General features: G+C 42.5%; 1 protein-coding gene across 6 annotated transcripts in view; it reads left to right on the forward strand.

The window, feature by feature from the left end:
- The first annotated feature begins 591 nt into the window (after positions 1-591).
- LOC120953519 (filamin-A) overlaps positions 592-14,701 on the forward strand; it is a 54,340-nt gene continuing 40,230 nt past the window's right edge. For 2 of the 6 annotated variants that reach the window (XM_049607427.1, XM_049607428.1), the window contains exons 1-3: positions 596-659; positions 3,373-3,858; positions 10,061-10,430. In XM_049607427.1, coding sequence (XP_049463384.1) covers positions 3,841-3,858; positions 10,061-10,430 — 388 coding nt within the window. In that variant the 5' untranslated portion in view covers positions 596-659; positions 3,373-3,840. Of the gene's footprint in view, positions 660-2,887; positions 2,929-3,372; positions 3,859-7,593; positions 7,902-10,060; positions 10,431-14,701 lie in introns of those variants that run through there. The other 4 variants (XM_040373527.2, XM_049607426.1, XM_040373530.2 and 1 more) reach the window with 4 other exon arrangements.

The raw sequence follows: 14,701 nt of genomic DNA on the forward strand, positions 1-14,701 counted from the left end.
TGAACGATGCAATTAAATTAATCGGACCTATTTAACTCAAATGGGACCGTCTAGATGGCGTTTTCATGATGCTATTGGGAAATGCAAAAGTAAATGTTAACTCAGAAAATTTAAATTATTACCTACAAAACACATATTTTTTTTATAAAACTCTGTTCTACTCTCTCTTATGTCCATTTTTTGTAGACCGTGACATTTTTGAAAAATTGTAAGTGTTATGTTAGTGCAATAATATAATAAAATAACAAACTATATATAATTGACCTCAATTAACCGTATGATTGTGCTAAAATGCGTTAAACGAGAAAAACTTTCAAAAATATCAATGCGCAATACTCATTATACCATCACAATAAAAAAAGGAAAAAAATACTCATCAATTGGGAAAACTAAAACTTCGCCGAATTGTCTAATTTGTTCGAGACTGATCAAAGCACAAATTTTGACCAAACCGAACTACGATCACTGTGCGAACGTACAACCCAAGACCGCTTACTAGCCGGCAGGGAAGAAACGTTACACTCGCTTCACAGGTACTATGCAGCAGATCGTAGTTAACGTTGTCGGTTCGATCGGTAAGCACGCGCTCAAGATCTTTAGTACAATACCGTGCAGAACGGTCATTTTTCAATGCGCAGCGCATCGCTTCTTCTACCCAGGTGGACTAATCGTAATAGTGCGCTAATCAAAACCAGAAACAATTAATGGGCGTAATCCGTGTGAAAGTAAAGTGATTTGAAGGATAATATTGTGTATGGGAAAATGATACCCGTAGTGCGTGTGTGATGTGATTCGATGGCGCACCGGAAATACACAGCACACCTGAAAACGTGCATCGCATCAAGAGACAGATGACGCAAGTGTTATGAAAGCAGGGAAAATTTACGAAACGAACAATCCACAACCTAACTAAAAAGGGTTACCTTATCACTCCCAGAGTTCATTAGAACCAAACATTTTCCATTTACCGTACGAACACGGTGTCGACGCCAAAACCCCACATCCAACTGGTCAGTTACAAGGCCGAGCTGAGGCCGGGCATACGACAACGTGAATCACAGCGTGCAGTGTGAAAATCGTTTTTCCACGCAGCTAGCGATCGCGAAGATCTCAGTTTCTATTCGCGTCCTACCACACGCGTACGCGTTGCCTTGCTTCAAATTTCCGCACGGGAAAATGTCGGTGGAAAACGGCGGTGAAACAGAGTATTCAACACAAGTGCAACTGCCACACGCACACATGCCTGCTCGTTCGTTAAAATGTCTGTGTACGATCGCTCCGTAAACCGTCCCTGCTCGAGTTTGTTTGTTTTCCCGTTCTGCCATTTGCGTGAGCGTGAGCACCACTATCAAGCGCACATCTACGACAATCTGAGCACGGAAAACAAGGGCAAAAATGGGAGATGTTTAGGTGAAACTGGGAGAACTGTTCATCTTCTGAACACTACGGCATTGTGCAGGAGAGAAGAAGGAAGCCGAGGTGCTTACTGGTCGACAGCTAAGGGGAGAGGCAGAATCCAAGACACTAGACTCTGACAGACGTTAGTTCGCCCATCGTTCGGAAGGGAAGGTTGATCCAATTTGGCACCCGAAAAACGCTTAGCATTGACATATTTTCTGGCATGTGACGCCCGTTAGCAGGCAGCTGCCGTTTGGCAACGGTACGTTCCCACCACCGATTGGCCAGTAATAAACTAGCGAACAAGTTATGATCGATGAAACGAAGCATGGAGGGAAAATTTAAATCCTTGGAGTAATATCGCTACCAGTCAAATGAATCATTTAGATCGTGAAAAAACACTGTCTTATAAATAGCTCAACAGTGTACTTTAATGATTTTTAAAGTTTTACAATTGTAATATGCAATTGAATGATGCGCAAAAGCATTATACTAATTTGAAGAAGCTGCAGTGTCATTAAAAGTCAAGCCGGAAATAAACAGTCGCCCATGTGCAACAGACACCCAGACACTTCTTCCGAATGTCCCACAACATGGCGAAAAAAATCCTAACAGCTATATAAACAATGTCTACCGAGGCAGCGAAAGCTAACGACCGCCAGTGACACTTGTGAACGAATTAAAGTGAGAAAAAGAAAAGGGAAGAACAAAAACACTTCGGACGTATTTGTTCTGGCTGCACAACAACCGTTTGCCGAAAATAGAAGCGCTTCCGTAGGCCGTGCAATGCACCTTTTCTTGCCATCGGATGCAGTTTGCACTGTGGCTCACCTGTTTCATGGTGTGATGGCGCAGTCGTCAGTCGAACGGCACAGCTGTGTCTGCGGATGTGTTGATGTGATCGTATCTACTCTATTGATCTGGTACAAGGGAGGGTTCATCGTTAATCAAACTTTTAATTTATATCAGATTGAAGTGGTTTGGGTTGCTTAAATTATATTTATTAAATTGTTTTTCTTATGATTCATTCATATCCTTGGGAAGTGCATATCCGTTTTTCACCGGCACGAGATCAACCAGTAGGAAGTAGTAGCAGAAGCAGTGCGGATGAATTGAGTGGTTGAGTTATTTTTAAACCTTGCGCCGTCACAGACATTGGACCATCGTGTCTCACCCCTGCACTTTCGCTGGCGGTAATGGAAATGGGAGTGTAGTGTCGATCGTAGTCGGCTGCCGGTTTTGTGTTACAGTGAATCGCGTCCACTTTCATTCACCTGACTTAGGGGAGTGTGTAGTGCGTAGCTTGTTGTGGTGCTAGCAGAAGCAGATAGGAAGAACAAAAAGTGTCTTCAAGTGTGCTACATTTGTGATACTTACGACACACAGTACTCTACGCGCTCAATTAAGGAAACGATCTGGTAAATGACTTGACGATTGTGTGACGAGCAGCTGAAGATCAGTGCACAGTGTTATCCAGAACACTTCAACACCTAACGCAGAACCACTCCCTGAGCACGGTACAAAGGAAAGGTTGTAAATTATCCTTCTGCAACCTATCATCCTCCTTCCTTCCCCTGAAACTTTTCACATCCACTCCCTGATGTTCCTTGTTGGTGATGTGCGTAATCAAAATGTGCTATGTGTACGTGTGAGAGCGTTTTTATTAGCATCAAACAGTTTCGCGAACCGTTTCACTGACTAAATATACCGACTCCGGTCTTCTAGGCTGGTTATTAACACGGTAGCGAGTACGGGAATGTTCCGGAACAGATCAAGCTGCACAGACACATTTGCGTGGGTGCAGGAAAAACAAGAGACTATACTACTATGTAACAGGTCGTGCTAAAACCTTTCCTTGTGTTAAACGTCTATGTACCATTTCTACGCGGCAGACCCAATAATGGATGTGTGAAACAAAACGTGACATATGTGCAATGTGTAGTATTTGTATGTCGTTTCGTTTATCTTCTTCAGGTTGATTGCTGTTTATTTTTATCCAACCGTGTGATTAATTGTGAATAGAGCGCATCCTGCAGAGACTTTCATGTAAACAAAAGAATAACACGACTATTTTCGGGTTCTGCATCATACGCCTCCCTTCCACCACCGTGAAAACACGTGCCAGCAAACGACCTTGCTGTGGCGTGACTCATACAAAACAACAGTGTAATTAGTGTAATGTTTAGTGTAGAGCACAGAGTCTAGCGAGTGCACGCAGCAGGACGTGAAAGTAAACCACTGACCCACCACATATAACACTCTTTGGGGGAGACACCCACAACGCACATCTCATCACACAGCAGCTAGCTACAGCAGTGAAGCGATCCTCAGAGCAGAGTAGAACGTGGAATACTATCACCATCACCACTACCCGCCTTCCTTCTACTACAGACACTCTACACCACTCCGTTTAGCGGCAAACGTACCATTTACTCCGATAAAATGGATATTCAAGTGCAGGTATTTTCCGATATTCCTCTCCCCCCCCCCCTCCCCCCTCTCCCCTGTTGTTAGTGAAAGGCTTCGCTTGGGTAATACACTACTTGGTTTTCCTAAAAAGGAGGCAAGGGCACAGACGCATACTTATGAACATGGTATTAATTTTCACATATTACTATTTCGGTACAGTGTGTTCAATTCACATAAAACATAAAGTCTCGAAAGAGAGAATGTTCAATTTTCATGGTAATGAATATTTTATGCACAAACAATAAGTTATCATTACTTTTTGCTGTGCGTAGCAGAATCATATCAGAATATACATACAAAGCATAGAGTAATTTGCCAATAATGGCACACTTAAGGGAACAGTGAATGTCACATATACATGTACAATGTCTAAGATGAATAAAATCAAATTTTGCATGATATGTGTGGTATAATTTCTGTTTAATAAATAGTATTTATATTATATTTTATGCTGAAACAATGGATAAGGAAATAAGGACGGATAGAATGACAAAAATACTATTTTGAAAATCCTTAATCCAATTTATGCACTCTATTGGACGCTGTTACATAACATTTTAATCAAAATATACCGTTTAAATGGCTAACCTTATGTTGTGATGCACAATTCATAACGGTTTGACCTCCATTTCAAATCCATTCGATTGGATGACATTCGGTCACAATATCGTCATTAGTATTTTAAAATTCGAAAAAGTATTAACAAAATAAATCAATAGAATATGAAACAATGTTCATCTACGTTTTATAAATAATTGAAATTACGGTACAGTACAACATAGTGTACAATAATTGGTTGGTGTGCAACACTAGGCAAATTGTTTCATCTGTATTAAGGAAAAGATCTTCTGAATCGTTCATATTTTATCTTCCACAATCTAATTAATGCAAATTGCCAACCTAAATAGAAACAGTTTGTTTAGATATCACATCATGCTTGTTTGATAGCGAATTCAAGCTATGACATCCTTAAAATGTACATATAATACATCAAAGTTGAAAACACGAAATACGATTAAACTAATGTACCGCAGCATTGGAGAAATTGTAAGTAATCCATTAGTTTTGCCATACTAAATTACGTTGATTGTTTACACGAAACTCATCTGTTTCCGGATGGCTTTCATCAAGCAGAAAACACAAACAGTAGGGTTGCCTATTCACTCAGGAAATCATCGAAATTTTGCTGCCTAACATATGCAAATTTTGCACCACTATCTGCTTCCCTGCCGGGTGTATATTCTTTCTTCAATCTTTGCCGATCTAAACATATTTGCAGGATGTGAATCAGCTGCTCGTAGTATGTTATACAGAACCAAAACACGCTTCTGCGAACCACTGTCTGTTCGCTTTCCGTTGAACCATGATCGTCGTGACTAATGCGCGAAATGTTTAGTCGGAAAAATATTGACCACCATCTGCGTTCTGGTTGATGGTAGCGGAAAGAGCATCTTCAATTTGAAAACGCGTTTAGCTTTGAAAACCATCCTATATGACCTGACAGCAAAGGACAGGCGTAGGTGTTCGAAAGATGAACAGGTTGTACTGTTTCTCGGACAAACAACAAGCCTGTTGCACATCATACGATCATATGAAGTAAATACGACGATTGAAGTTTGCCATTTTCAGCCCAATGTTTGTTTGGTTGAACACTCTTTCTCGTAATGTTTATGACGCCGCAATCCTAGGCCCTGATTAAACGTTTTGATCTGACTTAAACAAAGATTTTAAATTTTAGAAAGATTTAGATAAGCCAATGTTGAACTATTCGATCACAAATATTTTTTTAGTTTAGAATATATAAACTTATTAATTTACTACAAAACACTCAGAAAAAAAATTATGGTTCAAATATTCTAAATTCTATTTCTAGATTTCTCAAAATTCTATCAAAATGGATTGGTTTAAAATCTTAATCAATTTTTCTGAACATCATTGTGGAGGAACTAAAACAAGACTTCACATGTTTTAATAGATGATTTGTTAAATATTCAGTAGCTCATTTTGGATGCTGTTGGTTCGCTCATTGAGGTATAGTTTTCATAAAGGTTCCCAAAAATTACTCTACGAAATACATGGTTAGAGTACGTATGATAAGAGCTGTATTTGGCTTTAAATTATTTCTTCTCCTTCTTCTTCTCTGGTGCAACAACCGTTGTCGGTCAAGGCCTACCTGTACCACTAGTGAGCTTGGCTATAAGTGACTTATTGAAAACCCATAGCAGAATGATCAATCCTATGTATGGCAGGCGTGGTCCAGACTGGGATTGAACCCACGATATGCATGTTGTTAAGTCGTGTACCGCTGGACCTGTTCATATTAAACACATCACATTAAATTACTTCAAAGCCATAATATTACATGATGAAGTATCAAATATAAAGAAAATTATACTTCAGAGCTAAATGATTAAATCCATATGGGTCCTTTTATAAAACTAAATAGTAAAAAAAACGAAAATCATATCTGATAGCTCCCGAACAAGTCGCGTAACGATATAGAAATTACTTTCTCATAGAAGTCAAAAAATGTTTAATCGCCGAGTTTCGCTTTGTTTACGACTCGCAGCAACAATATCATATACAATTTTTGACCAGATTTACTTTTATTTCCACACTGTGTCTAGCAGGTGGTGATTACAACACAGTGGTTTCATTATGGTCATGATTGTCCATGCTTACTCTATTTTAAATTAATCTAATTTCTGTTTAAAATCTTTTTTTCTTTCAGCTATGTTGTATCGGCACTAGCCTGTGGCTGAAAAATACACAAACAAATTGTTGATAATTTGATAGCAATATAAAAGAATATATAAATATTTAACAAAGAGTGTAATGAAAAGGCAATACGAAATTGTACGACCACGATCGAGTGTATCACCTACTAAAGCATTTCTACACTTAACACAGTGGAAACAAATGTAGGACATAAAATCGTTCAAATAAATTTACAGCGATCAATAATTTGGAAGTTAAGTCAATTTGTGTTTGAATTGTATAGATCTAGTCCAATAAAAAAAAAAGATCGATCTGATGAATAGTCATAGCTGGCATGGCTCATATCATTTTTTGTAAATCAATTCATGTACAGTTTGCTATCAATATTATGCATGATAATTATTGTTCAAAATATGATGCATAATTTGTGCAACAATCAATTGCTGTACGTTATACATAATAACCAGTTCCGCTTATGGAAGAATCCATTACTACGAAAATGAGCCCATGACGTGCATGTGCAGCTCTTCCTCAGGACTGTCCTCAAGTCCACATAAAAAATTTGATGCAAACTCTGCAATAACCAGAATTTATTCTGTTTTTATGATGGTTATAAATGTCGCGTTATTGCTTTTGCAATGGTCATGGTAATTTGAGATGAGATTTTTACAGAAAATATTGAATTATTAAAATAAAATATGTCTACAAATGCGATCAATTTATTCACATACTGAGAGGCTGTTAACTATGTAGTTAACATGTAAAACTTTGTATTTTAACAAATGAACTTGTGTGAAAACAGCCCCATTTCGTACTTTGTTTCCATTTGATTGATAAATGTTTACAGAGATTAGGTCTTAAGTCATATGACTTAAGTCATATGCTATATAGCATCATGTTAAGTCGAGTAAATTTATTTTTTTACCCCACCAACAGTACGACCATTGCCCATTGTGTGACGCTATCTTGCAGCCTGCTGGCAGGCTCTGCCATGCTCTCTTTGCTCTCTCTTCTTCATTCAAAACGAACCGCGCAGCGCGAATCGACGCACTTGCCTAGACGTACGCCCGCATTCCGAGCCCGCGAGCGTTTCTTTCTGTGTTTGTGTTTTGTGCGTTTGTGGCCCAATCTTGGTCATTGTTGTCCAATCAATATTGCTCGATCGGTTAGTGATTGCTACTAGTGCTGTTAGTCTCTCGCTGGTGCGTTTGTGTGTGGTGATACTCTTCCCTAGCAGTGCGCAGAAGTAGGCGAATCGCTTCTTTTATCTGCCACCGACAACAATAACAACCCGCGTGGCGACAGCTGTCTAAAAGGTAAACAACCACACACCACTTGCCGGTTCGCCAAGGAATCTAGCAGTGACACAGAGACATGTTTAGCCATCATCATCAAGCCCTCAGCAAAAGTACATACAGATTTTGTCAGTACAAACAGCAACACTGCCAAAGAAAATGTGCACAAATGTGAGATAAAATAACACCGCAGTGTTTGCCGGTAGTGCAATAGAAGAACGTGACGATTGCCGTGACGAGAGCACAAGGGGGGTGAATTTATTTCAGTGATGTGCAACAGTACGCTTATGTGGCTCTGGATGGTGTAGCAGCACGGTTGGATCTCGCGCATAGGAAGTTGAATGCCACGGAATGGGATCGATGTAAAAAGGTTCGAGAAAGTGAAAGATAAAGAACTGGCCGCGTGTGGTTCGGTTCTGTTCTCTCTTTTTCTCGCGGTGCGCCGCGGGCTTACCGTGTGTGGTGGGCTCACATACACTGGCAGCGCCCAGACCGGTCACAGTTGGTTCTGTCCGGTCTTGGATTCTGTTTTCATCCGCTGAGAGAGAGCCGGATGATCTCAAAAGGCTGATGAGGAGGACAATAAAAATGTATATTCCCTCACACGTACGCACCCCTAGAATGAAGCGGTAAAGAAAAGGTGCCCGGAATCTGTGGGAGCTTTGGGAAGAAGACCGATGGGCTTACAGAGTTTGTGTGTGTGTCTGTGAGGGTGAAAGAAGGCGTACCACATTCGACATTGTGTATTCGCTTCTGCCACGGTGGCTTCAGCACAGAACGGGCAGTTGCTGTGGTTTCGGGGTGGTGGTTTAATTAGCGTTTTTGTGCTCTAGCCTAACGCCAAATTGTGGGGCTAGATCACATCTCTAGCTCTCTCACCATTCGGGCTCACGGTGATCGGTGCTTCGACGCCAATTTTTCGGTGTTTAAATGCGGAACCACACCACCACCCGACCGGGTTTGGCCTCATGCTTCCCTTTAAAGCGTCAGGAATTCTGGAACCAAATAAATTATACTCAAAATACCATGGGAACACTTCCCATGAAAGTCGACGACAGACAAAGAGCAGCATACACAGAACAAAGACAGCGGTTGAGCCTCAAGAGCTCGTGAAGTGATTGGTCTTTTTTGTTTATCGCAAAAATATGCAACGCTTCAATGAATTCAACACAAATACAAATACTTCCAATCACTCAAACCCCACAAGTAAGAGGGCAGTCGTTTAAACGGTGCAAAAGTTGAGACGATAAACCCCCATCAAACTGATAGCACGCCCAGTCACTCCACCCCTCACCCAACAAAAAAAAACAATTATTTATAAATAGGCCCATATAGGCCTGATTATTCATTGGAGGTGGCTTTACTGATCGTTACAATAGATTCGAAAAAAAGTCCAAGTGAAAACGTGGATCTCTTCGTCCTTTGACTCATTAATTTCTATGAATATTTTGTGTGAATCAACATGCATTCGCGGGCTGATTTTGAATGGATTTAGTGAATCAACATACTCTGCCGTATAGTCCCCATACCTGTGTGAACCTCTTGCACCTGTGTTGAGTCATTCGCTTGAACTCGTCATTGATGTATTCCTTGAATCCGCCAACCTGGACGTATGCGAGATATAAAAAGAATCTCTTTTTGCATGAGTAATTTAAGTACTTATCTCATAATTTAGGTTAATGATTGAGGAATTCAGGCTTTCGAGGTATTACATACTTTTTTATTATATAGGAACCGCTTTCCTTGCACAGTTTATTACCCTAAAAGAGACTCGAACAATATTCACAAACTGTTTATCTACATTGCAATAACCTGGTTTACTCAAAAGCTCGCCTAAAACCAGACTATAAATTACTATCCCCTTCTCGTACGACTCGGACAACCGACGCCGTCCAACATACAGGATCATATAAAAACACCGCCCATGCACATCCTTAAATATCCCCCCAACCCCTTTAATATCTATATGTATTGTATGCATTTATGTTCCCCGCAGTGCAGCTTTACTTCTCTTTTCTCTTTTGCTCCAACATACGAACCAGAGCTGTAATAGTTACGTTTCTGTTTCACTCTTACCTTCTCTTTTCACTGCTCGGCGATTGTTGTTATCATGTTGCGACGTTGCGACTTGCTGGCTGATATATTTGGCTACGTTCCAAAAAACATTGGCCGCCGGACAGGGCGCCCCGCAGTACTACCAGGAACTGCAGCAGCAGCAGCAGCCCCGCGACTACGACGACCCGGACGCGGACGAAGAGGCGGAGATGGAGGCGGAGCGAGATTTGGCCGAGGACGCGCAGTGGAAGCGAATACAGCAAAACACGTTCACGCGCTGGGCCAATGAGCACCTGAAGATCATCAACCAGACAATTGCCAATCTCGAGAGCGATCTCTCCGACGGGCTGAGGCTGATCGCGCTCATCGAGGTCCTGTCACAGAAGCGCATGAGCAAACACAACAAGCGACCAACCTTCCGCAGCCAGAAGCTGGAGAATGTGTCCGTCGCGCTCAAGTTCCTCGAAGTTGAGGGTATCAAAATTGTCAACATCGGTAAGTACCAGTCGAAAGGAATTGATTTCAAATTGTTACCAATGTAAAGTTTTGTAACATCACACGTTGCGAATTACTTAGTCCCACTTTGTTAATAAGTACTCCCGCTACATCGTTCACAAACACACGCTTAATCTTCCCAGCGTTTAAAAATTCGAAGATGAAAATTTGTTCATTTTAGAATTGGACAAAGCTTCACTGCCACTCGCATACATACCGGCAGCTGCTGTGGGGCAGAGAAGCACACCAAAGCTTTACCAAACATTGCAATAAAACGAACCCCTCTCGACATTGTTATGCTCGATGCGTCTGTTTTTTCGGGTGCGTGTTGTAGTGTTGTTTCATTTTTGACGGGCCAGTAGTTGTGGCCACTCAATTTGGTTGAAACTGGCCACGAAGGGAAGCATCGCTTGATTTTGCAAACTGTGCCTGCAGTCGGTCTAACCTGTTTGTGCGCATCTTCCACGTGCCTTCGCCACTCTCCCGAACTTGGACTGAAATTTCATTATTGAGTGGTCGGATCGGTCCGGTCGAATGAAACCAAACGATTCTGCCGTAAAGATGGCAGCGTGAGAATGCGAAGATGAGATAACGAAGAACAAAATGAGCTTGGCATAAAGAAGAACGTCATCCCGAAGTGGCCATGCGACATACAATGCCATGCAAACGGATGATTTCTCTCGCTTTGCCATTATGAAGGCGAGTAGGAAGTTACCACGGCAAGGCTAAGTAAGGGTGATCCCAAAGGCTTCGTTTCGAGGCAACACACTATATAGCAGTGGCAGAGCATAGCGATTCACCCAAGTTGGTGCTACAAACAAGTTGTTTTTTTTTCGTTGGCACGCAAACCCAACATCCGTCAGGGGCATGGCAGTTTAGCGAAACGACAAAAAAATGAACGAGGAACGGAATGGCAATTCACAAGTTTTTGGAAACAGCGATAGAGAGGAAGCGTTTTGCAAGCTTTTCTTTCCGTCAGTGTTTTTATGGCGTTTTGTGTTCTTTTGCCCGTTCGTCCCAACTCTGGATACCTCTTTGTTAGCTGTGTGTGCACTTTGCGTAGTTTATTTTTAAAGCACGCGAGCACACGGCGCTGCGTCAAACGTTTTTCGTTAACGTTAGACTTCAACGATTCGGCGACAACGAACTTAGTGTGTGTAGTAGTAGGTACGGGCTGAATGTGCACTCTCTTGCATTCGGAATGCAATGTGTGGTGCGATACGATATGGTACAATATGTACGGGAAGGAGAGCAAGCGCACAGCAGCAAGTAAGCAAGCGATCGTTTTGGCTTTAGCGTTTATGGAATTGTCTTACCAAAACCACACACGCGCGACTTGTGGCGAAGATGGCGTGACGGTGGCAAGTTGTTTTACAAATCGCTCGGTTAATTAGTTGTGCGTTTTATCGCTTCACTAGGTGCCGAATCGAGCGCAACTAAGCACTTTGCGGACACTCACATATACGGTGATTGCGGCCGACTTTGGACCAGTGGCGTCGTAAATATGTCCTCTCGCGTTACCAACGCATCCGTCCGTCCCGGGTCACACCTGAGCAGAGAAAGCCCCGCAACGCAAGATGCGGCACGGAATTCAATCAAAGCTGAAGAATAACAATAATCTCCCTGTCGAAGAAGAAGAAGCGCGAAATATTTGCTCACCTTTGACAACCGGTTGTTCGGCTCATTGACTGACACTGGATCTGCCTGCGTATCTGTGGCTTCGTTGCAATTAGGGAAAAGTCGGTCGAATGCTTCCAACTTGTTGGAATGCAATTCATCGTCATATTCAACCCAGTCTCAAATGGCAAGTCTGGCTGTATCTGTCAGAGTTGAGTCAAAAGTGATCTTTGCTGATAGTGGTGTAAATGTAGTTTGTCGGAGAAATACAACCCGTTTCAGTGGGCCGGGGGTTTAGTTATTTCTAATTTACGATTCACCTTTTAACAACGTCCCATATATTACCGGTTGTTTAGTTTAGGTATTACTTGTCCTTGAAAAGTTTTGTTCACTTCACTCGATTATCTACTGGGTGGTAGGAGTCATGGCAATTCATGAAGGAGCTGTTTCTAATCATTTAATATGTAAATGATGACGCTTCTACTTCATGGAACTATTTGTGTTCATTTTATACCCGTGCTACTTTCGTGCCTTTCCTTTCAGTTGTATTTTTTAAACTACTATTTGTCCTCAACCAACAAGTCTGCAATTATTTATTTAACGTTATTTCCTTTGGGTCATATATCAACTGTATCTTATCAGTCACCGATCGTCACTGAACACTACTCGCAAATCACACCCCAAATAATCAATAGCTAGACCTGCATGTAACTTCACGCCTAACACCACAAAGGTTCTTTTTTATTTGAACAGCTGCTTTTGTGTTGCCATTGCCGGGTGCGGCGGCGTCTGATGCATTCTGCACACAAAAATGCACTTTTACTGTCCTTCACCGACCGCCACCCAGTGCAAGTGCTTAGACTCGCTGGGTGTGGAGACACGTTTCGATCGTGTTATTTATTTTCCAGACAGTGACATACACACTCAGATTGGTTCAGCATACATACAAGCTTTTAAAAAAGATTAACGAACTCCTCGAGCATGTCGGGGGCTGTGTGTGACCGAATTTGACCGACACCGTGTTACAGTCGGCAGTATCGCATGCAAACATTCACACTCAACTGCGATAATGCGAGACGTCGCGATTCGCTCGGACGAAACAGACATTAGGTCACTTAGCGCACTTTTTAGCGCGGTGGGTCATCAGAACAGTTGTTGCGGTTGATGGCGTCACGCGTTGGCATTTAATCGAATGCAGCAAATGAAACGCGCTGTGGCTTCGTCTGCATGACGTAATCGAGTTCCAATCTAGGGGCAGGATGTGATCATGGTGGTTTTTGTTTTTAACTTTTTACACTTTTGCCCCATTTTGCATCCAAACACAGCCATAAACACATGCTGAAGGCAAGCAAAGCGTGATGTGTTTTGCACAAACCCCAAGCAAACCACTGGTGAGTATGTGTGTTCGAAAATTATGATTGACAATCAATCATTATCAACCTCGAGCCTGAAGTAAACCCGCACGAAATTGATCGATTGATTCATTCCCTCGAAATGCGAGTAGAGTAAAAATTGCTCTGCATGAGTGCAACAGTTTTGGTTTTATTTTTGAGGACTTGTCGATGACATTGCTCAGCAACTACTCAGCCACAATGTTACAGGCCAACACCCGTTCCATTCCCGAGCGGCGCGCATATCGAAAAATAAAACTCGGTCGCCCAACTTTCCCAGATTTGGTTCAAAAACTGTCATGAAAACCGGCAACAGCCCCATTCGTCGGTGGGCATATGCGTGAAATTTATGCGCAACATTCTCCGATGCTACGGCCCGCCTCTACCCTCATCATCGTCTCAACTACCTTGCACTTATTTCCATTGAATTGATCTCACCCAAACAAACACGAGAAATGACGGGAAACTCGACCGAAACGTGCCGGGGTGCTGAATATAATATGGACAACCTAACCCAATAAAATAAAGCTTCTTTGCTTTTTTGGGATTCTCGGGCGCGCACCCGATCGACAACGGCAACCATCGTTTTGTGTTGGCCTTGCCGCTTATGGTCTAGTTGCCAGCGCCAACGCGGGAGTGGGATCGGTGTATGTATATACATTTCGTTCATATTTGGATGCAGACACGATCGACGATCGAGGCGAAACCCATGCGCTGAAACAGGTTCTTAGCTAGAGCATCGCGCGAGCGGGACGAGGTGATGAATGCCGGCATGTGACGCTTACTACTGCGGTATGCTTCGGTTCTTCAAGCTCTGCTCGTGGCACTTGAGAGGCTGTTGCTTCTATCTTGTGCTTAGCACGAGCCGGCGCTCAGCCACACTTGATCTTGAACCGTTTGCCGGCGCCCGATGACGCAATCAGTGAGATTTTCCCCCAGCTCTGATCACGTACGAACGACGTGCCTGAAATCTGATGCGCCAGAAATATGGGGGAGCCCGACGACGACGACGACGCGATAAATGCAGGAAACTGACGTGGCAAATTTGCATCCTTTTTGCAACATTGAAGATGAGCCGGTAAAGTGGGCAAGCAACATCAGCACCACCCGGTGTATCGCGGGAAGCACGTCAGCCGAAGCGAAACACTCCTATACCATGGCGTAAGAGTGTGAAAGCATACCATGGGAGAGCGGCCAATCTCTAGCACCGGCCGCAGTGCAGCAGACCGTAAACGTACATCCCGGACACGTCCAATCGTGGAT

Source organism: Anopheles coluzzii, chromosome 2 (genome assembly GCF_943734685.1).
Source record: "Anopheles coluzzii chromosome 2, AcolN3, whole genome shotgun sequence".
In the NCBI taxonomy this organism is placed as follows: Eukaryota; Metazoa; Arthropoda; class Insecta; order Diptera; family Culicidae; genus Anopheles; species Anopheles coluzzii.